Source organism: Bos grunniens, chromosome 11 (assembly GCF_055505025.1).
Source record: "Bos grunniens cultivar Pamir isolate PY7600 chromosome 11, Bosgru_T2T1.0, whole genome shotgun sequence".
NCBI lineage: Eukaryota > Metazoa > Chordata > Mammalia > Artiodactyla > Bovidae > Bos > Bos grunniens.
In genome coordinates this window covers 46,042,496-46,067,381 of record NC_141175.1, presented here as the reverse complement: position 1 = coordinate 46,067,381, position 24,886 = coordinate 46,042,496, and the positions used below count along the sequence as shown (strand labels likewise).

Genomic DNA, 24,886 nt, shown 5'->3' with positions numbered 1-24,886 from the left:
AGTCTGGATTATAACTGTCTTTCTTTAAAGGCTATTGAATCTTTTGTACTAACAAGCATTAAATTAGTAGTGGATTACTTTGATCCTGCCAAGTTGGTTTTATGATTTTTAAAGGCAATTTTGTAAATTGTCATAGGATGTGGCCCTTATTCTTAAAGGATGACATTTCTGGGGTTTCATATAAATGCTCAGAGGTTGCTTCACTTTGGCTGAACCAGAATTAAAGCATTTCTCAGCATTGTGCAGCCTCTCCATTCAGCTCTCTGTCACAGCAGAGGCTCTTTGATAAGCTTTGTCTATTGGGTCCCCACTCGTCACACAGATTCTCCCTTTCTGGTATCTTGCACCACAAATTCTAGAGCTCTCATCATCCCTGAATTCTGAACTCTTATCTCTTGGTCTTCAGCTAAGTGCCATCACTGGTCTCTGCTCTGGAAATAGCATCCAGGGCTCATCTGTGTATTCTCCACTTATTGAGGGTCACGGTCCTGCTGTCCTTACGGTACACTGCCTAAATACAGTTCTCTTATGTATTTTGTCCAGTTTTACAGTAAGAGGGCAAGTCTGAGAACCAGTTTGTCCATTGCCTGGAAGGGGAAAATTCCTCTTTCCCTATTTTATATCAGTTGAACCACTATTAATTATATGATTATTTTTCTTTGTTTGAATTTAGTAAGAAACAAACAACATTGAACTATAGGGACCAGTGAGAAACTGACACTTTTCTATAGGACAAGAGATTGAGTATTCCAATAAATGGGGTTCTGTAAATCATTCAGGCTAGATCAGATTGTCATTCTACAAAAAGTAGTCTTACTGAAATCTTTGTATATTTTCATAAAGGATAAAAAGAAAAGACTAGCTTTCTTAGACTTAGTTATGGGTAGTTATCAAGTCATAAATTACTAAGCTTTGGGGAACTTTCTAATCTTTATATGAGCAGTTTGGTATAATTGGAAATGGCATGGATTTTATAATCAAACATATCTGAGTTTGAATCATGATTTTCAGTTTTCCTTATCAATTTATCAACTATGAAATAGGTATAATAATTCTACTGGTTAGGATTATTATGCAAATTGAATAATAACATACATAGCCTCTGGTGTAATGCAGCCATTTTGCAGCTGATTAAGAAAAATTAATTCCTTTAATGTTTTAAGCTGTAATGATTTTGTTACTGGTAATCATAAAGCACTGCTATAAATTTAAGCAGGCATAAAAACAAATATCTTCTACTGTTATAAAAAATAAAGACTTGCATTATTCATCCTACAAGATTAAAACAATTCTTTAAATGGAAGAGCTGAAATTTTATTTTATTTACTTTCTTTGAAATGAGTTAAAATTGGAAAAAAATTAGGTTTTACTCTTTGAATGCTTTTACTTGGAGTGATATACCCTAGAATACAACATTTTATGGTTTTATTTGATCCATTTTGGACACAAAATTGATGACATGTCATGCTTAAAAGTAGAGTTTGTGACATTTAAGGCTCTTAGTGATTAACAGTTCAAACATAATAGCACATTGCAGGGAGTTATACAGAATTAGAAAGCAGCTAGTGCCAAGTTTAACACTTATAACTCACCTTCAAAAAATATACTGAAAACTTCTGATTCCAGTTATCCATTTAAGAATATATAAGAGGATACTCTTGATAACAACTAGAACAGCTCGATAAATAATTTTTTAAATTGTTTGTTTTTTTGAAGACACTGGAGACCTACCAAGGCAGTATTTGAATGACCAAGATCCTAGACAGAAGCAAAGCCCAGAGAGGTCAGTCTGACATTTGGTGCTGCTTTTGCTTTCAAAGCATTTGCAAATTTGTAATTGGTGGCTCAGAGGCTGAGAAATTTAGCAGAAACCAGTGTTTGAAAAGTTGACAAACCACACAGAGCTTTAGGCAAGAGCCAGACTCCTCTGTCCTAAACTTTCTCCCGGAGTTTGCTCAGTTTCATGCCCATTGAGTCAGTGATGCTATCTAACCACCTCATCCTCTGCTGCCCTCTTCTCCTTTTATCTTCAATCTTTCCCTGCATCAGTGTCTTATCCAATGAGTTGGCTTTTGCATCACGTGGCCAAAGTATTGGAGCTTTACCTTTGGCATCAGTCCTTTCAATGAATATTCAGGGTTGATTTCCTTTAGGACTGACTGGTTTGATCTCTGTGTAGTCCAAGGGATTCTGAAGAGTCTTCTCCAACACCACAATTCAAAAGCATCAATTCTTCAGCGCTCAGCCTGTATGGTCCAACTCTCACATCTGTACATGACTACTAGAAAAACCACAGCTTTGACTATATGGACCTTTGTCAGCAAAGCGATATCTTCATTTTTTAATACGTTGTCTAGGTTTGTCATAGCTTTCCTATCAAGGAGCAAGCATCTTTAATTTCATGACTGCAGTAACTGTCCACAGTGATTTTGGAAAGGAGTATAACAAGAATATATATTGTCATTCTGTTTATTTAACATATCCAGAATACATTATGCAAAACACTGGCCTGGATGACACACACATACAAGCTGGAATCAAGATTGCCAAGTGAAATAAAAATAACCTCAGATATGCAAATGATGACACCCTAATGGTAGAAAGTGAAGAGGAACTAAAGAGCCTCTTGATGAAGGTCAAAGAGGAGAGTGAAAAAGATGGCTTGAAACTCAACATTCAAAAAACTAAGATTATGGCATCTGGTCCCATCACTCCATGGCAAACAGAAGCAGAAAAAGTGGAAGCAGTGACAGATTTTATTTCCTTGGGCTCCAAAATCACTGTGGACACTGACTGGGCTAAGGTTACAAAGTTAGTAGCATCTGCTGAGGAGGCAGAGCTTTAGGCTGGGACTCCCGAAGGACTACAGTCTTTATATAAGTATAAAGTGGAAATACACTCTCAGACTGAAACTCAGCTTCAAATAAACTCAATTACAGAATAGATTAAAATGTAGTTTAACTTTTAACCTAACTATTATAGTTGCCAGAAGCAAAGTAAATCCTTTCTGGAGGAAAATAACATCATACATAGTCTCAAATTATCACTAAACTTTTAAAATCTTATGTCCAAAATTCAATTTAAAAAAAGGTAAGAGTAAATAACTGCCAAACAACAGCAACAACCAAAAGGCTTACCAAAAAGTCATTAGTTTGGAGAAAAAGAGGAAAAATACACTAATAAAAGAGAAAAATGGAATAAATATAGTTAATACAAAGAAGGGCAAGAATGGTTAGATGAAAGAACATATAATAAGTCGGAGAAACAGAAAAGAAATAGTGTACTGTTATTTATGTCATATGTCAAACTAAATAATCCAGTTATAGACAGACTGCCTTTTCTTTTTCTTGGTTGTTTCCTTTGCTGGGCAGAAACTTTTTGGTTTGACATAGTCCTGCTTATATATTTTAGCTTTCACTGCCTTTGCTTTTGGTGTCTTACTCAAAAAAAATCACTGCCAAGACCATTGTCAAAGGGCTTTTTCTCAATGTTCTCTTCTAGGAGTTCTATGACTTCAGGTATTACATGTAACTCTGTAACCCATTTTGAGTTCTTTTTTGAGAGTGGACCCAGTTCCATTCTTTTGCATGAGGCTATCCAGTTTTCCCATCACCATTTACTGAAGAGACTATCCTCTCCCCATTGTGTGTTTCTGGTGCCCCTGTCAAAGGTTAGGAAACAGTATATGCATAGGTTTACTGCTAGGCTCTCTATTCTGTTCCATTGGTCTCTATGCCTGCTTTTATATGAGTATCATTAAAATATGGAATACAATGTCACCATTAAAGTAATGATATAGATCTATATTTATTTTACGAAAAACTGTCACTGTAACATTGTTGAATGAAAAACATTCTAGCTATAAATAAAAAGTTTAATATAGAGACTTACACAGAGAAATACTTTAAAGGATGTTCATTTCTGCAGAAGAAAATTCCAAGTGATTTTTTTAGTTTTTGTTCTTTATATTTTATGGTATTATTTTTTATTATTATTTAGTCCTATAATCAAAACATTTTATTTTCGTCTAAGGGCTTCCTGAATCAACAATTTTGCTTACAAAGTATATTATCCTATATAGTCATGAAATTTGGGTCCTGTTTCAGGTTATTATTTCTTGCAACTGGCATGTAAAAGCCATCTCTTACTAGTAACAACACATGGTATCTCTTTAGTACTTCCCAGTTTACAGAGTACTTTCAATACAGTATCTGCACAGAGACTCAAAAACAATCTCAAAATGGATTAAAAACCTAAATATGACACCAGATACTATAAAACTCTTAGAGGAAAACATAGGCAAAATACTCTTGTGTAAATTGTGGCAATAATTTTTGGATCCATCTCATAAAGTGAAGAAAACAAAAGCAAAAATAAAGAAGTGGGACCTAATTAAACTTAAAAACCTTTGCACAGCAAAGAAACCATTCACAAAATAAAAAGGCAACCTAGTAAACAGAGAAAATATTTGCAAATGATATGACTGGTAAGGGGTTAATATTCATATATCCCCTTGATCTAGCCTTGTTGTGGTGATGGGGCTTGCGTAACTCAGTGAATCTATGAGCCATGCTGTGCAGGGCCATCCAAGACAAATAGGTCATAATGATGTTCTGATAAAATGTGTCCACTGCACCTTATCTTTGACAAAGGAGGCAAGAATATACAATGGAGAAAAGTCAATCTCTTTAACAAATGGTGCTGGGAAAACTGGTCAACCACTTGTAAAAGAATGAAACTAGAACACTTTCTAACACCATACACAAAAATAAACTCAAAATAGATTAAAGATCTAAACGTAAGACCAGAAAATATAAAACTCCTAGAGGAGAATATAGGCAAAACACTCTGACATACATCACAGCAGGATCCTCTATGACACACCTCCCAGAATATTGGAAATAAAAGCAAAAATAAACAAATGGGACCTAATTAAACTTAAAAGCTTCTGCACAACAAAGGAAACTATAAACAAGGTGAAAAGACAGCCTTCACAATGGGAGAAAATAATAGCAAATGAAGCAACTGAAAAAGAACTAATCTCAAAAATATACAAGCAACTCCTCCAGCTCAATTCCAGAAAAATAAATGACCCAATCAAAAAATGGGCCAAGACCTAAATAGACATTTCTCCAAAGAAGACATACAGATGGCTAACAAACACATGAAAAGATGCTCAACATCACTCATTATCAGAGAAATGCAAATCAAAACCACAATGACGTACCATTTCACGCCAGTCAGAATGGCTACTATCCAAAAGTCTACAAGCAATAAATGCTGGAGAGGGTGTGGAGAAAAAGGAACTCTCTTACACTGTTGATGGGAATGCAAACTAGTACAGCCACTATGGAGAAGAGTGTGGAGATTCCTTTAAAAAGTGGAAATAGAACTGCCTTATGATACAGCAATCTCACTACTGGGCATACACACCGAGGAAACCAGAATTGAAAGGGACACGTGTACCCCAGTGTTCATCGCAGCACTGTTTATAATAGCCAGGACATGGAAGCAACCTAGATGTCCATCAGCAGATGAATGGATAAGAAAGCTATGGTACTTATACACAATGGAGTATTACTCAGCCATTAAAAAGAATACATTTGAATCAGTTCTAATGAGGTGGATGAAACTGGAGCCTATTATACAGAGTAAAGTAAGCCAGAAAGAAAAACACCAATACAGTATACTAACGCATATATATGGAATTTAGAAAGATGGTAACGACAACCCTGTATACGAGACAGCAAAAGAGACACTGATGTATAGAACAGTCTTTTGGACTCTGTGGGAGAGGGAGAGGGTGGGATGATTTGGGAAAATGGCATTGTAACATGTATAATATCATATATGAAACGAGTCGCCAGTCCAGGTTCGATGCATGATACTGGATGCTTGGGGCTGGTGCACTGGGACGACCCAGAGGGATGGTATGGGGAGGGAGGAGGGAGGAGGGTTCAGGATGGGGAAAACATGTATACCTGTGGCGGATTCATTTTGATATATGGCAAAACCAATACAATATGGTAAAGTTAAAAAAAAAATGTGTCCACTGGAGGAGGAAATGGCAATCCATTCCAGTATTCTTGCCATGAGAACCCCATTAACAGTATGAAAGGCAAAAAGATATGACTCCTGAATATGAGTACCCCTAGTTGGAAGTGTCCAGTATGGTACTGGGGAAGAGCAGAGGACAAATACTAATATAGCTCCAGAAAGAAGAAGGAGCTGGGCCAAACCAGAAATGATGCTCAGTTGTGAATATGTCTGGTGGTGAAAGTAAAGTCTGATGCTATACAAAACAATATTGCATAGGAACCTGGAATGTTAGGTCCATGAATCAAGGTAAATTGGACGTGGCCAAGCAGGAGATGGCAAGAGTGAATATTGACATTTTAGGAATCAGTTAATTAAAATGGACAGGAGTGGGCAAATTTAATTCATGTAAACATTATATCTACTACTGTGGGCAAGAATACATTGGAAGAAATGGAGTAGCCCTCATAGTTAACAAGAGTCTGAAATGCAGTACTTGGATGAAATCTCAAAAAGGAGAGAATGATCTCTGTTCATTGCCAAGGCAGACCTTATTCAATATCACAGTAATCCAAGTCTCTGCCCCAGCCACTGATGCCAAAGAAGTCGAAGCTGAAAGTTCTATGAAGATCTATAAGAACTTCTAGTACTAACATAAAAAAAAAAAAAAAAAAAGATGGCCTTTACATCATACGGGATTGGAATGCAAAATTAGGAAGTCAAGAGATATCCAGAGTAATAGGCCAATTTGGCCTTGGAATACAAAATGAAGTAGGGCAAAGGCTTACAGAGTTCTGTCAAGGGAACATGCTGGTCATAGCAAACATCCTTTCCCAGTAACCCAAGAGATGACTTTACACATGGACATCACTAGATGGTCAAAACCAAAATCAGATTGATTATGTTCTTTGCAGCCAAAGATGGAGAAGCTCTATACAGTCAGCAAAAACAATACCTGGAGCTGACCATGGCTCAGATCATGAGTTTCTTATTGTAAAATTCAGGCTTAAACTGAAGAAAGTAGGGAAAACAAATAGGCTACTCAGTTATGACCTAAATCAAATCTCTTATGATTATACAGTGAAAGTAACAGATTCAACAGATAAGATGTGGTAGACAGAGTGCTTGAAGAACTATGGACAAGGTTCATAACATTGTACAGGAGACAGTGACCAAAAACATCCCAAAGGAAAAAAAAATGCAAGAAGGCAAAGTGGTTGTCTGAGGAGGTTTTTTAATAAATGCTGAAGCTTTTATTATAAATAAAGGTTTTTTTTTTTAATATAAATAAAAATTGAAGAATGAAGAGAAGCAAAAGGCAAGTGAGAAAGGGAAATAAATACCCAACTAAATGCAGGGTTTCAGAGAATGGTGAGGAGAGATAAAAAGGCCTTCGTACATGAACAATGCAAAGGAATAGAGGAAAACAATAGAATGGAAAAGACTAGAGACCTCTTCAAGAAGACTAGAGATATCAACAGAACATTTCATGCAAGGCTGGGCATGATAAAGGATAGAAATGGTAAGGATCTAACAGGAGCAGGAGACATTAAGAAGAGGTAGGAAGAATACACAGAAGAACTATACAAAAAAAGTCTTAATGACCCAGATAACCACAGTGGTGTGGTCACTCACCTAAAGCCAGACATTCTGGAGTGTGAAGTCAAGTGGGCCTTAAAAAGCATTACTGCAAACAAAGGTAGTGGAAGTGACAGAATTCCAGCTGAGCTATTTCAAATCCTAAAGATGATGCTGTTAAAGTGTTGTACTCAATACGTGATGAAATTTGGAAAACTTAGCAGTGACCACAGGACTGGAAAAGATTAGTTTTAATTCTAATCCCACAGAAGGGCAATGCCAAAGAATGTTCAAATACTATACAAGTACACTCATTTCACATACTAGCAAGGTTAGCTCAAAATCCTTCAAGCTTTCATTCAGCAGCACATGTACCGAGAACTTCCAGATGTAGAAGTTGGGTGTCAAAGAGCCAGAAGAACCAGAGATCAAATTGGCAACATTTGCTGGATCATGGAGAAAGCAAGGGAATTCCGGAGCCTCACTGACTAGATTAAAGCCTTTGACTATGTGGATCATAGCAAATTGTAGAAAATTTTTAAAGGGATGAATTTAGACTACCTAAGACTACCAGACCACCTTACATGTCTCCTGAGAAACTTGTATACCGGTCAGGAAGCAACAGTAAGAACCAGACATGGAACAATTGAGTGGTTCCAAATTGGGAATGGAGTACCTCAAAGCTGTATATTGTCACCCTATTTATATAACTTATATGCAGAGTACATCATGTGAAATGCCAAGGTGGATGAATCACAAGTTGGAATCTAGATTGGTGGAAGAAATATCAACAGCCTTAGATCTGCAGATGATAGCACTCTAATGGCAGAAAGGAAGGAGGAACTAAAGAGCTTCTTCATGAAGGTGAAAGAGGAGAGTGAAAAAGCTGGCTTAAAAATCAGTAGTAAAAATCTAAGATCATAGCATCTGGTCCCATCACTTCATGGCAAACAGAAGGGGAAAAAGTGGAAGCAGTGACAGATTTTATGTTCTTAGGCGCCAAAATCCCTATGGATGGTGACTGCAGTCATGAAACCGAAAGACATTTCCTCCTTGGAAGGAAAACTATAACAAGCCTAAACAGCATATTAAAAAGCAGAGACAGCACTTTGTCAACAAAGGTCTGTATAGTCAAAGCTATGTTTTTTCCAGTATTGAGTATGGATGTGAGAGTTGGACCTTTATGAAGGCTGAACACCAAAGAATTGATGTTTTCGAATTGTAGTGCTACAGAAGACTCTTGAGGGACTGCAAGGAGATCAAACCAGTCAACCTTAAAGTAAATCAACTCTGAACACTCATTGGAAAGACTGATGCTGAAGCTGAAGCTCCAATACTTTGGCCACCTGGCGGGAAAAGTGGACTGACTAGAAAAGATCCCAATGCTGGGAAAGACTGAAGGCCTATGAAGCAGGGGGTGGCAGAGGATGAGATGGTTAGGTAGCATCATTGACTCAGTGGACATGAAATTGAGCAAACTCTGGGAGATAGTGGAGGACACAGGAGCCTGTTGTGCTGCAGTCCATGGGGTCACAAAGAGTCAAACGCAACTTTGTGACTGAATGACAACATTCATAATATATATAAAGCTCCTATGACTCAACATCAAAAAACCCCCAAAATCTCGACTACAAAATAAGCAGAAGAATTGAATAGACAATTGCTTCAAAAAGGATATGCAGATGGCCAACAGGCACATGAAAGGATTCTCAGCATCACTAATCATCAGGGCAATGCAAATCAAAACCACAATGAGGTATCTCCTCACACCAGTCAGAAATGGCTATCATCAAGAAGAACACAACAGCTGTTGGTGAGGATGTGGAGAAACAGGAACCATCATACACTGTTGGTGAGAATGTAAATTGGTGCAGTCACTGTGGAAAACAGTATGGGGTTTCCTCAAAAAACTAAAAGTAGTACTACTAGCAATTCCACTCCTAGATATATATCCAAAAAACAAAACCCACTAATTTGTAAAAATACATGCACTTCAATGTTTATAGCAGCATTATTTACAATTACCAAGGTATTAGATAAATGAATATATATATATGCATACCACTCAACCATAAATAAGAATGAAATTTTGCCATTTGAAGCACTATAGGTGGACTTGGAGGGCATCATGCTGAGTAAAATAAGTCAGAGGAAGACAAATACTGTATGATATCTAAAAACTACAGCAAACTAGTGAATATAACAAAAGGAGCAGACTTAAGGAACAAACTAGTGGTTACCACTTTGAAAAGGGAAGCAGGAGGGGCAGAAAGAAACAAATGGTTATTATGGGATTGTACGAAATCATCTGTGTGAAACTTAAAAATTGTAAATTGTTATAGAATTTAAAACCTCTTTTATTCAATTAAAAAAATCCAACATATGCTGCTACTGCTAAGTCACTTCAGTCGTGTCCGACTCTGTGCGACCCCATACATGGCAGCCCACCAGGCTCCCCCGTCCCTGGGATTCTCCAGGCTAGAGTGGGTTGCCATTTCCTTCTCCAGTGCATGAAAGTGGAAAGTGAAAGTGAAGTCGCTCAGTTGTGTCCGACTCTTAGCAACCCCATGGACTGCAGCCTACCAGGCTCCTCCGTCCATGGGATTTTCCAGGCAAGAGTACTGGAGTGGGGTGCCATTGCCTTCTCCAACGTCTGGATAGGTACTATATTATCATCATTTACACATAAAACTCAAAAGTTACGGACTTTGAAGACAACTTATGACCCAAATTCCATGTATCTACCATTACACCTTCCCATTACACCCTTCCTTAACATGATCTGGATATAACAGAATAGAGTATACTTCCCAGAACTGAAAGAAAGCTGATGTAGCTGAGAGGTGAGAGTAGAGGGGCTGTAGATGCCACTTCAAGGAGTTAGAATTTACCCCAAAGGCGATAGAAGATGCTAAAAGGTTTTAAATATGGAAGAATGAAATTATAAATTATGATTGTTTTGACCAGGGGTCTGCAAACATATTTTGTAAAGCACCAGAGAGTAAATATTTTAGGCTCTACAAGCCAGATAGTTTCCTGCAGCCACTCAACTCTGCCATCGTAAGGCAGTCATACACATTACATAAGTAAGTTTGGCTATGTTTCAATACCACATTTATGGATATGAAAATCTGAATTTGAATATCATGTATTTTTAATATCATGTATTTTAAAGTATATTGACACTTTTTATTTTATTTTTTTTAATGATTTAAAACTGTAAAAAGCCATTTGGGAGCTAAATTTGCTTGGTAGGCCATAGTTTGCTGACCCCTAATTTAGAAGATGATCACTTAGGCTATGTGTAAAAGTAGACAAAGAGGTACTTTCTGACTCATTTCATCAGGTCTAGTACCCACATACTTACTTTTTAATATTCAAGGTCTGCTCTATCATGCTATATATGTCTTTTATCTCTCTACCACCAACAGATATGCTAATGCAAAAAGAATATTCTCAGGTTAAGCATTACATTTTATTTGCGACCCCTTTGTGTTCAATGTAGTCATATTTTTCTTCTTTAAGGATGAGATATCTTAGGGGTAGAAGGTAATTTATAGGTAAGAATAGTACTGTTTGTTTTATAAATTTTTAAATGCAAAGAGGTAATAATTCTTAGTATGTAGGCTAGATCATAATTTAAATAGTAATAATTGATTAGAAAACATGATAAATTCTTTAGAAAATTTTAAAGTGGAGCATCAAATGTATATAGTAGATTCATAAGCTTAAATGGAACTTTAAGGCCTTAATCCTCTCTTAAGGCTTTTAATGCTTCTTAAAGACAGACCTTGGGCTATAAATAAAAAGTTACATATGAAGAATAAGGATATAGCATTTTGATTGTTCACTTTTACAAATAAAAAGGAAAGCAAAAGTATCTCTCTCATTTCCTTATTTTAGATTTTTATCTTTTACTAATAAAAATCCTCATGGGTTAAGGTTAGCCTATTAGTAGAAAGTCTGCTTGGCTTTAAACTAACATGGAGACTTTATATTGTTACTGCCTAGAAAGTGAAAGTGAAAGTGAAGTTGCTTAGTGGTGTCCGACTTTTTGTGATCTCATGGACTATAGCCCACCAGGCTCCTCCATCCATGGGATTCTCCAGGCAAGAGTACTGGAGTGGGTTGCCATTTCCTTCTCCAGAACTGAGACTAAATGCTGAAACAGATATGATTTGAAAAGAAGTTTGTAAGATGGCTATGATGAGTATCGGTGCGTGCTCTGTTGTGTCTGACTCTTTGCAACCCTGTGGACTTGTAGCCCACCAGGCTTTGATGATTATGTATTAGTTAATAGTTAATGTAGCATAAATTACAGAACAGTATAATAATACATTGGGAAATAAAGTTTATCAGACACTAAACATATAAATATTCATCTCTTTAGTTATTATTTTGGCTAGAAAGAAGGCTGGGACTACAGACATAAAAAAAATAAGGAAATAGGAAGAAAATCTACCTTTATTGCTGAGTAGTGGCAGAGGTGAGGAGGAAATAAAGTGACAACGTCACTTGGGTCAGAAAAATCTAAGAAGTGTTGTAATTAAATTTCTGACACTGTGATGTATGAATGCATAGACTTTGGTGAAAATAATAAAATGTCCCCTTAATATACTAATATGCCTGATCAACGTGACCTAACAAAATACAGACAACCAGCAAATAGCAAAAGGTTCACACATTTGAAGTAATTAGATGTTTTCCCATGATCAATGAACGCACAAAGCACAGTTTAATTGAGTGATGCAAAATTAGAATTTAAACAGCAAACTCATTTCAAAGACAAGATAAACTAATATATGAACCCATATTAACATCTAAAGCATCAAAGCTTAAAGTACAAAATGTCTTCACTGTACAGAAGATTCAGATAAAAGAGCCTTCTCAAAGTTTTTATTGTTTTCCAGATTTTTTGACAGCAGTGGAATTTCTATGGAGCAGAATGTGCTGAAAATCAGGAACCCCACCTTTGTTTATCTGATCTCATTGTGGCAAAAAATCTTATAAAATAAGAACCTAATACAGAGCACAAAGATGTGTAAGAAACTAGTCTATTTTACTGTTCCATAATTAATAAGTTGAGGATTAAAGCACATTTGAACTTATTATATTCTGTTGGATCTACTTTGCACTGTGGTCACTTTAAAAATATAAGTGAGAACATTCAAACTGTTACTTCTCACTAAAACCTAAGGGACAAACTGAGCACATTCAAGATCTCAGGGACATGTCTTGTCCTGTGTCTTGGTTTCTGAAGCTGTACTTCTATAGGGAATGGATTAGAAAAAATTTAAGCTTGTTAGATACAAAGGTGTCATCCTCTCACATCAAAGTACAGGAGGAGAGACATTCAAGAATTATAAATTCTTAGAAAACATGAAAATCCTTTGGGTCTGGCAAGGAAAATGTCAGCAAGTCAAAAGAGGCTAGATGGCTATTGACCAGTTTCATGAAGGCAAAGCTGCAAGCCAAGATGGAATAAATGCTTTCCCACCATGTGTTGAAGGCACAAATGACACTAATCCTTTTTAATGGTCACAAAAGCTGACAACTTACTCAGCGTTAGAACTGAAAGCACAAAATCATCCCAAGGAATGACTCACCATAAACAGGTCACGAGCACCAATGTCAACAGCTAACAGAAATGCCTTTTCAAATCTTTGGTACCTGTAAGGAAGTAATGTTATATGTTGTGAACAAAACTATAGAAGAGGAGACAGCAGTTTGTTTAATGTACTTATATGCTATTGTTTTTGTTCTGATAAAAATATTCTCAAACAGTAGGGACTTCACCTGCTGGGATCTTCCCTATGTGAACTCTTATTTTATTTAGGAGGTGCTGATGCACACAGCCTGTGCAGGGGTTCAGTGTAACTGTCAAGCACAAACATAATCAGATTCAGTTCACTTCAGTTCAGTTGCTCAGTTGTGTCTGACTCTGCGACCCCATGAATTGCAGCATGCCAGGCCTCCCTGTCCATCACCATCTCCCGGAGTTCACTCAAACTCACGTCCATCGAGTCGGTGATGCCATCCAGCCATCTCATCCTCTATTGTCCCCTCTTCCTCCTGCCCCCAATCTGTCCCAGCATCAGAATCTTTTCCAGCGAGTCAACTCTTTGCATGAAGTGGCCAAAGTACTGGAGTTTCAGCTTTAGCATCATTCCTTCCAAAGAAATCCCAGGGCTGATCTCCTTCAGAATGGACTGGTTGGATCTCCTTGCAGTCCAAGGGACTCTCAAGAGTGTTCTCCAACCCCACAGTTCAAAAGCATCAATTCTTCGGCGTGCAGCCTTCTTCACAGTCCAATTCTCACATCCCTACATGACCACTGGAAAAACCATAGCCTTGACTAGACAGACCTTTGTTGACAAAGCAATGTCTCTGCTTTTCAGTGTGCTGTCTAGATTGGCCATAACTTTGTCACCATCTGCAGTGATTTTGGAGCCCCCAAAAATAAAGTCTGACACTGGTTCCACTCTTTCCCCATCTATTTCCCATGAAGTGATGGGACCAGATGCCATGATCTTCGTTTTCTGAATGTTGAGCTTTAAGCCAACTTTTCCACTCTCCTCTTTTTAGTTCCTCTTCACTTTCTGCCATAAGGGTGGTGTCATCTGCATATCTGAGGTTATTGATATTTCTCCTGGCAATCTTGATTCCAGCTTGTGCTTCTTCCAGCCCAGCCTTTCTCATGATGTACTCTGCATAGAAGTTAAATAAGCAGGGTGACAATATACAGCCTTGATGTACTCCTTTTCCTATTTGGAACTAGTCTGTTGTTCCATGTCCAGTTCTAACTGTTGCTTCCTGACCTGCATACAGGTTTCTCAAGAGGCAGGTCATGTGGTCTGATATTGCCATCTCTTGAAAGTGTCACAATAACCAGATCAGGTGCTGCTAAATGTAGAGAAATGATAGCTTAGGAAATACGTTTCCTCATTATATTTTCCTTTGTTGTATTTTGTTGTGTAAGTGGAAAGTAGGAGGATATGGACAATACAGCAGGATAAGAACAATTAATAAATCATGTATTTATATTAAAAGTTGAGAAGTCAAATGTTGAAGTTTTACAAAACTCTCAGATTAGTGATCTGGGGTAAAAACATCCCCTGCTGTTGTAAATGAAAATAATAAGTGGTTTCTAAGTATTTTAAAAAGGTATTGTTTTTCTACTATTTCATCACAATCATACTATCTTTCCCTGACGTATAACTAAGAATTTTCTTTGTGAGGACAAACTTTAGTTTACATCAATTACCTCTACAGAAAATTTAAAGTCCTGAGAGAAAAGCATGTCATGAACATATAATTTGCACAGGATTTTGGAATAAAAGGTCATCTATGCTGAAACTTACACAGATGTAACAATCAGTTTTTCTGACTCAAGAAACAAGCAGATATATAACCAAGTTCTGTTCTATATTGTGAAATATGATGGTATAAAATATACTAAGTTTTCACATAAAACATAGCAGAAATGTGGAATATTATTACTAAGAGTATATAAAGTTTATTAGTGAAATAGCTAATATAATTAAAATTCAAACAAGGCTTATTATTATTCCATATGAGCTGGTAGGCCAGAAACTGAAACACTTTGTAATTTCCATACTGTGTTTGGTAGCTGTTCTCCCATCTACTCTCTGGTTCTTCTTACTGGTATCTCCAGTATTTGCTGAATCCTTTTCAACTGTGGACGATCAGAAGAAAATTGTGTTCATTTTTGTTCCAGGAAAATGGCTGACTCTATATATTCAGTGGACATGGGTTGTAATAAGGAAGAGGACAGATCAGCAAGTTGTACTGTTAATACTATTCATAGATTTACTGCCATTTTGCATTTGTTCCCATCCACTATATTGAAACTTTTCTAGCAATAGTAATTATTCATCCTCTAAGATAAGTGTGCTCTTTTGGCCACATCTGATCCTATTAACTTCCCCTACTTGAAACCCTCTTTCTTTGCATTTGGAGATCCATTCTTGCATTTGGAGAGTCATCTTTTGTTTTCTCAATTCTTAGATTTCACCTTCTTAGTCTCCTTTTTAAGTTAAGTTTTCACCCACCCCGCCCTCACGTCCAAGATGGTGGCGCTCTACTGCGGTGGCGGGCTCAGGCCTCTGATGCTGTCCTGGAGCCGGGATCTGCCGTGCATCTGGCACGCCCTGCATACCTCCGTGGTTTGCTTCAAGAACCGGGTGGCCCGAGTCCGAGTGGACAAGGGGAACAAACCAGTGACCTACGAGGAAGCGCATGCGCCTCACTACATCGCCCACCGCAAGGGCTGGCTGTCACTGCATACAGGTAACCTGGATGGGGAGGACCACGCTGCCGAGCGAACAGTGGAAGATGTTTTCCTTCGCAGATTTATGCTGGGCACCTTCCCAGGCTGCCTGGCTGACCAGCTTATTCTGAAGCGCCGGGCTAACCAGGTGGAGATCTGTGCCCTGGTCCTGAGGCAGCTACCTGCGCACAAGTTCTACTTCCTTGTGGGCTACAGTGAGACCCTGCTGTCCCACTTTTACAAGTGTCCTGTTTGCACCTCCAAACTGTTCCCTCAAAGGTTGTGTATAAGTATATGTAGGACATACATCAAGCTTTTTACATCAAGTTGTAGCCTGCGAAGGACAGAAACTTGTGAAAATGGACTGAAGTAGAAATAGGGGAAATACATCCCCTCAGATTTCTGAGACTTTGTCTTCAGAGTTGCTACTGAATAAATAGACTCTCCATGTTGTCTTGCTTCTTCGTCTGTCTAGAGAACTAGAATAGGGTCTTTGAGGATGCTTCAGGGTTCCCAAGAAGGCTGCCAGTTACCTGAGGTTTAGGTAATAGCTATGGTTCAGTGCATATCCTGTGCCAGTCACTGTGTCAGGAACTTTACCTGAAGTTCTTTGTTTTCTCTTAAAATGGAAAGATTCATTTTTGGAGATTATAAAGCAGTTATTTTTTTAAAAACCTTTTTCAATTTAAGTCTGAATTTTGTAATAAGGAGTTCACAATCTGAGCCACAGTCAACTCTTGGTTGTGTTTTTGCTGACTGTATAGAGCCTCTCCATCAGCTGCAAAGAATATAATCAACCTGATTTTGGGGGGGGGGGAGTTTTCTCTGCCTGTTCCATGAAGGAACAAGCAGTAACCTACTCAGATAGGGTTACTACCTCAGTAACCCTAACTGCTCCTATGGCATTGATACATCAAAGACACACATCTCTAGTATCCATTTATTTCTGGAGCTCTAAACTCTTTCGTTCCAGGTATCTCAAATTTAACATGTCTAGTATGTCCATTGACATACCAATTTGGCAACCATATATGTGATTCATTGGAATTGGTAAATATGAAATTAAGGTGAGCAGCTTAGGAGGTACAGTTCCTTCTAGGTAAGAGGTAGTGATTCACATTATGATAAAATGAAAGAACTGGCATTGGCATCTGGTAGTATAATCAACCAAAAATACCAAAGGGTGCTCCCAACTAGATCGCTTATAAAATACATTTAAAGTACAACATAAGACTCTTAAAAAAAAAGGGAAATTTCCAAGGATAACACATTGTCAATAAAAAAATAACCAACTAACCAAAGTTCCTTGACTGAAACTAGGATCCATAAGCAGAGATCAAAAATGGGGGAAAAGGGCAGAACTACTCTGGCCATGACCCTCAGAAAACTGACCCTTGACCAAGTCTTAAGGTAAAGGTGCTTAACTTGAGACTTCTGATTAAGCCAGGGGCTAAAATGATCCCAAGGTTTAAGTGCCCTTAACATCGGCAAAGTAAAAAGAAAATTCATGTCTGGATTAAAGCACTTTTGATACAAGTCACCAGAATTGCCATAAATTAAAACAAGTATGAGCTCACACTGAAACATTACTAAATACAAAAGAAACAAGCTACTGTGATGGGAAATTAGAAAATAAACAACAGATTTACTTCTCCCTGGATTTCAGATGATTGAATTATTAAAGTTAGAATGTAAAACAGTTCAGCATATTTAAAGAAATAATGATGGGGCCATGAAAATAAGCTTACAACAGGATATATTAATAATAAAAGTGTTACCCAGTAGATTTTTTAAGAAATAAAAATAGAACTTTTTTTTTTTTTAATAGAACTTTTGGAAATGAAAAATTGAAGTTAAATAATTTGGTATAAAGAGAGAATTAGTGAAATAAAAGAGGCATAAGTAAGGAATTACACAAAATGTTAAAGAGACAAGAAAAAAAAATATAAAGGGAAGTTAGCAATACAAAGAACATGGAAGTTAGCAAAACAGAGAACATGGAAAAGTCTAACACGTCTAATCAGGTAATAAGGTAAATGCGGACAATTTTCCAGAGCTGATAAATGAAATGAATCAATAAACACAAGAGGGACAATATATATCAATCAGGATACAGTGAAAAGAATCTATAATTATGCAAATATACAATGAAGATGCAGAACTCTAAAAATAAAAAGGTCTTAAAAAGCAAGAGAAAAGACAGGTCACTTATAAAGAAGATAACCTACAAACAGACTGAGACCAGACCTCTCAATGACAGCAATGGGTGTAGAAGACAGTAGGGATGCATCTTCAAATGGTAGTGAGAAAATGAGCATTTCTCTTGTATAATATAACAATGGAATTCTCAATAGGTAAAGCAAAATAAAGACACTTTAAGATATGTACAAACTGAAAGCATTCAACATATCTTCAATAAAGGGACTTGTAGGGGACATAACTCAGGAAAAAAGGAAAATGATCCCAGAAGGAAGGTTTGAAAAGCAAGAAGGAATAGCTTAAAAAAAAAAAAAAAAAAGATGTGGTTAATATACAGGCAGATAAATACACACAGACATACATGCACATACACAAATGTTTTGCTATTTTTAAGATCAGAAAACAATAATTAGATATGTCATATTAATCAGAAAAAAGTTAAAGTGCCAAGGTCCTTGCTTTTTGAATTGTCGAAGGTAATTGTTTGATTTTGGTAACTGTCACAACAAAATTACAAATAGCAATCATTAAAAGTTTGTATAAATGCTTAACCAGTAATATAGGTAGAGTGGAGTGAAGGGTGAGCAAATTGAAAAAGAAGAAAATTCAAGAAGTATTAAAGAAAAGAACACTGGACCTACACCAGTACACTGGTGAAAACAATGCGTGAGAGACACCGTGGCCAACTGCCAGTATACCCAGTTAAAGTGTGGCCGTGAGAAGTGCCAATCAAGCATGTAATCTCAGAGCTCATGCAACAGGGGAAAGGTAACACAGCAGAGCATAGTCAGGGGTGAACATCTCCAGAAATAGAATGCTGAGTGGCTTCTCTCCCAGTGGGAGTTTTCTAATCCCACCTATCTCACACCACAGATCAGAAAAGAGCTAAGAAACAGATCTGGGGACCCCTGCTCCAACAACTAAGGAGCAGACCCCACCCCTGACAGGGCAGTGAGTCTGTCTGATACATCCATTTATACATCAGTTTGGCAAACATATATATGATTAACTGAAATTGAGAAGTATAAAATTAAAGTGGACAGCGTAGGCAGTACACTTCTTTCTAGGTAAGAGGTAATGATTCACATTCTGAGAAAATGAAAGAATTGGCTTTGGCATCTAGTAGCATGACCAACCAAAAATATCAAAAAGTGCTCCCAACTAGACTGCTTATAAATATACATTAAAATACAATACAGAGCTCTTTAAAAAAAAAGTTTCCGAGAATACCACACTCTCAATTACAAAATAACTAACTAACCAAAGTTCCTTGATTGACACTAGAGTAATGCTCCCTGAGCAGACAGCAAAAGAGGGAAAAAAGGCAGAACTAGTCTAAACCATCACCCACAGAAGACTGAGCCTTGAACAAGTCACAAGTTAAAGGTGTTTAGCCTGAGACTTCTGATTAAGCCAGGGGCTAAAATGATTGCAGGTTTTAAGTGCCCTTAACATTGACAGAAACAATAAAAAGAAAATTCGTCTTTGGATTAAAACACTTTTGATAGAAGCCATCAGGATTGCCATAAATTAAAACAAGTACAAGTTCACAATGAAACATCACCAAATACAAAAGAAAACAAGCTACTATAATGGAAAATTAGAAGATAAACAGCAGATTAACTTCTTCCCAGATTTCAGATAATTGAATTATTAAAGTTAGAATATAAAATAGGGGGGCAGTCCTATGATGTCAGAGGAATAGGACAGGGAGACCACTTTCTCCCCCACAAATTCATCAAAAGAACATTTGAACGCTCAGAAAATCCCACAAAACAATTTCTGAACGCTGACAGAGGACATCAGACACATAGAAAAGCAGCCCATTGTCTTCGAAAGGAGGTAGGAAAAAATATAAAAGATAAAACAAGAGACAAAAGAGGTAGGTACGGAGCTCCGTCCTGGGAAGGGAGTCTTAAAAAAGACAGGTTTCCAAACACCAGGAAACACTCTCACTGCCGAGTCTGCGGCGAGCCTTGGAACCACAGAGGGCAACATAACAGGGAGGAAAAATAAATAATTAAAACCCACAGATTACGTGCCTAACAGTAACTCCTCCAGCGGAGAAGCAGCACAGACGCCTGCACCTGCCACTAGCAAGCAGGAGCTGGTCAGGGAGGTGCGGCTGCATTGCTTAGAGTAAGGACTGGGCCTGAATGCCCCGAGGGCAATCTGAGGGAACTAACTTGGGGTAGCAAACCAAACTGTGGGATAGCTGCCACGTGAAAAGCCCTAACCTAAGACACCGCCAGGCCTGCTGACATAACAAAGGACTGACTAGAGCTATGTGAAAAGCCCTAACCAAAGACAACTTCAGGCCCACTCACAGAACACAGGACTGAGCAGAGCTAGCCAGCTGCAGGCCAGCCCATCCCCCACCCTCCGGTGACAGGCAGGCGAGGGCAGACAGAGCCAGAAGGGGGCAATCACGGCCCCAGAGAGGCTTCGTTGCTAACCAAGACTTCTTGGGATTCTGGACGGTCAACATCCGCCTGAGAAGGTGCGCCAGTTGTACACCCAGAAAACCTAGCAGGAGGGACGGGGGAGGCAATAAGTCGCAGCGACCATGCTCGCCAAACACCTGGTCACCTGAGCTGCTCAGACCTGGGAAGGGCACAAAACGCAGGCCCAACCGAGTCTGCGCGTCTGAGGACTACCTGAATGCCTGAACCTGAGCGGCGTAGACCCGGGAAGTGCATACAAACCAGGGCTGGCCTCAGACAGTTCCCGGCATAGCAACCTAGAGCCTAAGCAGTGTAGACAGGGAAAGCACACACGCCATGAGTGGGGGCAAAAACCCAGTGTGGCCGAGACACTGCGAGCACATGCCAGTGTTATTTGTTTGCAGCGTCCCTCCCTCCCCACAGCACGACTGAACAAGTGAGCCTAAAAAAGTGTCCACCACCACCCCTTTGTGCCAGGGTGGAAATTAGACACCAAAGAGACCAGCAAACAGAAGAAGCTAGAACAGAGGGACCCTCCTAGGAAGTGACAGGTACAATAGATTAAAAACCCTATAGATAGTACCGACTACATAGGAAGGGGCCACTAGCCCCTTAAGAAATATAAGCTGGATCAAGGAACTATCCAAAAATGAACTGACCCCACACTGCCCACACCACCACCAGAGAAAGTAAAAATAGTAAAAAATATATCTAGGACTATCATTCTTTAATTTTTTTTTTAATTTTTAAAAAATTTAGGTCCTCTATTACTCCTTTAATTTTCATTTTTATAACTATTACTTTGTAAAAAAAAAAAAAAAAGAGACCCTTTTTAAAAGCAAACTTCATTTGTATATATATTATAATTTTTGTGACTTTTTTTTTCTCTTTTTCAAAATCCAATCTCTACTCTAGATTTTTAATCTTTGCTTTTTGGTATCTGTTATCAATTTTGTACCTTTAATAACCCAATCTTCAGTACCCATTTTTACTTGGGAGTGAGATTACTGGCTTGATTGCTCTCTCCCCCTTTGGACTCTCCTTTTTCTCCACCAGGTTGCCTCTGTCTCCTCCCTCCCCCTTCTCTACCCAACTCTGTGAATCTCTTTGTGTGTTCCGGATGGTGGAGAACACTTAGGGAACTGATTACTGGCTGGATCTGTCTCTCTCCTTTTGACTCCCCTCTTTATCCTCCTGGTCACTTCTGTCTCCTTCCTCCCTCTTCTCTTCTCTGTATACCTCCGTGAACATCTCTGGGCGATCCAGACTGTGGAGTGCACATAAGGAAGTAATTACTGGCTAGCTTGCTCTCGCCTCTTTTGATTCCCCCTCTTCTCCTCCTGGTAACCTCTATCTCCCTCCTCCCTCTTCTCTTCTCTATGTAACTCTGTGAACTTCTCTGGGTGTCCCTCACTGTGGAGAAACTTTTCATCTTTAACCTAGATGTTTTATCAATGGTGCTTATAGATGGAGAAGTCTTGAGGCTACTGTAAAAATAAGACTGAAAGCCAGAAGCAGGAGGCCTAAGTCCAAATCCTGAGAACACCAGAGAACTCCTGACTCCAGGGAACATTAATTGACAGGAGCTCATCAAAAGCCTCCATACCTACACTGAAACCAAGCACCACCCAAGAACCAACAAGTTCCAGAGCAAGACATACCACACAAATTCTCCAGCAACACAGGAACATAGCCCTGAGCTTCAATATACAGGCTGCCCAAAGTCACTCCAAACCCAATGACATCTCATAACTCATTACTGGACACTTCACTGCACTCCAGAGAGAACTCCAGCCCCACCCATCAGAATACCGACACAAGCTTCCCTAGCCAGGAAACCTTGATAAGCCACCCTTAAAACCCCACCCACAGCCAGGAAACTCCACAATAAAGAGAACTCCACAAACTTCAAGAATACAGAAAGGCCACCCCAAACACAGCAATATAAACAAGATGAAGAGACAGAGGAATACCCATCAGGTAAAGGAACAGGATAAATGCCCACCAAACCAAACAAAAGAGGAAGAGATAGGGAATCTACCTGACAAAGAATTCCAAATAATGATAGTGAAAATGATCCAAAATCTTGAAAACAAAATGGAATCACGGATAAACAGCCTGGAGACAAGGATTGAGAAGATTCAAGAAAGGTTTAACAAGGACCTAGAAGAAATAAAAAAGAGTCAATATATAATGAACAATTCAATAAATTATATCAAAAACACTCTGGAGGGAACAAACAGTAGAAATATGGAGGCAGAAGATAGGATTAGTGAGGTAGAAGATAGAATGGTAGAAATAAATGAATCAGAGGAAAAAAAAACGAATTAAAAGAAATGAGGACAATATCAGAGACCTCTGGTACAATGTTAAACACCCCAATGTTCGAATCATAGGAGTCCCAGAAGAAGAAGACAAAAAGAAAGACCATGAGAAAATACTTGAGGAGATAACAGTTGAAAACTTTCCTAAAATGGGGAAGGAAATTATCACTCAAGTCCAAGAAACCCAGAGAGTCCCAACAGGATAAACCCAAAGTGAAACACCCCAAGACACATATTAATCAAATTAACAAAGATCAAACACAAAGAATAAATATTAAAAGCAGCAAGGGAAAAACAACAAATAACACACAAGGGGATTCCCATAAGGGTAACAGCTGATCTTTCAATAGAAACTCTTCAGGCCAGGAGGGAATGGCAGGACATACTTAAAGTGATGAAAGAAAATAACCTACAGCCCAGATTACTGTACCCAGCAAGGATCTCATTTAAATATGAAGGAGAAATCAAAAGCTTTACAACAAGCAAAGCTAAGTGAATTCAACACCACCAAACCAGCTCTCCAACAAATGCTAAAGGGTCTTCTCTAGACAGGAAACACAAAAAGGATGTATAAACTCGAACCCAAAACAATAAACTAAATGGCAACGGAATCATACTTATAAATAATTACCTTAAACGTAAATGGGTTGAATGCCCCAACCAAAAGACAAAGACTGGCTGAATGGATACAAAAACAAGACCCCTATATACATTGTCTACAAGAGACCCACATCAAAACAGGGGACACATACAGACTGAAAGTGAAGGGCTAGAAAAAGATATTCCATGCAAATAGAGACCAAAAGAAAGCAGGAGTAGCAATACTCATATCAGATAAAATAGACTTTAAAACAAAGGCTGTGAAAAGAGACAAAGGACACTACATAATGATCAAAGGATCAATCCAAGAAGAAGATACAACAATTATATATGCACCCAACATAGGACCACTGCAATATATAAGACAAATGCTAAGAAGTATGAAAGGGGAAATTAGCAATAACACAATAATAGTGGGAGACTTTAATACCCCACTCACACCTACGGATAGATCAACTAAACAGAAAATGAACAAGGAATCACAAACTTTAAATGATACAATAGACCCATCCCACTCCAGTACTTTTGCCTAGAAAATCCCATGGACAGAGGAGCCAGGTAGGCTGCAGACCATGGGGTCCCTAGAGTCGGACGCGACTGAGCGACTTCACTTTCACTTTTCACTTTCATGCATGAGAGAAGGAAATGGCAACCCACTCCAGTGTTCTTGCCTGGAGAATCCCAGGGACGGGGAAGCCTGATGGGCTGCTGTCTATGGGGTCACATAGAGTCAGACACAACTGAAGCGACTTAGCAGCAGCAGCAGTAGCAGGGTTAGAAGGAAAGAAATCTTTAAAATTAGGGCAGAAATAAATGCAAAAGGAATAAAAAAGACCATAGCAAAAATCAAAAAAGCCAAAAGCTGGTTCTTTGAGAGGATAAATAAAATTGAGAAACCATTAGCCAGACTCATCAAGAGACAATAGGAGAAAAATCAAATCAATAAAATTAGAAATGAAAATGGAGAGATCACAACAGACAACACAGAAATACAAAGGATCATAAGAGACTACTATCAGCAATTATATGCCAATAAAATGGACAACATGGAAGAAATGGACAAATCCTTAGAAAAGTACAACTTTCCAAAACTGGACCAGGAAGAAATAGAAAATCTTACAGACCCATCACAAGCATGGAAATTGAAACTGTAATCAGAAATCTTTCAGCAAACAAAAGCCCAGGTCAAGACGGCTTCACAGCTGAATTCCATCAAAAATTTAGAAAAGAGCTGACACCTATCCTACTCAAACTCTTCCAGAAAATTGCAGAGGAAGGTAAACTTCCAAACTCATTCTACCAGGCCACCATCACCCTAATACCAAAACCTGGCAAAGATGCCACAAAAAAAGAAACCTACAGGCCAATATCACTGATGAACATAGATGCAAAAATCCTTAACAAAATTCTAGCAA

The 24,886-nt window shown here is 38.3% G+C and overlaps 1 protein-coding gene and 1 pseudogene across 18 annotated transcripts in view; one reads left to right on the top strand and one right to left on the bottom strand.

The window, feature by feature from the left end:
• WDPCP (WD repeat containing planar cell polarity effector) overlaps nucleotides 1-24,886 on the bottom strand; it is a 516,387-nt gene that overhangs the window by 130,318 nt on the left and 361,183 nt on the right. For 13 of the 18 annotated variants that reach the window (XM_086326364.1, XM_086326371.1, XM_086326368.1 and 10 more), the window contains one exon: nucleotides 13,221-13,284. The exons of 3 other annotated variants lie outside the window; for them this stretch is intronic. In XM_086326364.1, the coding sequence (XP_086182490.1) occupies nucleotides 13,221-13,284 (64 nt within the window). Of the gene's footprint in view, nucleotides 1-13,220; nucleotides 13,285-13,411; nucleotides 15,311-24,886 lie in introns of those variants that run through there. 2 more of the 18 variants (XM_086326376.1, XM_086326378.1) reach the window with 1 other exon arrangement.
• LOC147363044 (small ribosomal subunit protein uS3m pseudogene) lies at nucleotides 15,693-16,204 on the top strand (annotated as a pseudogene).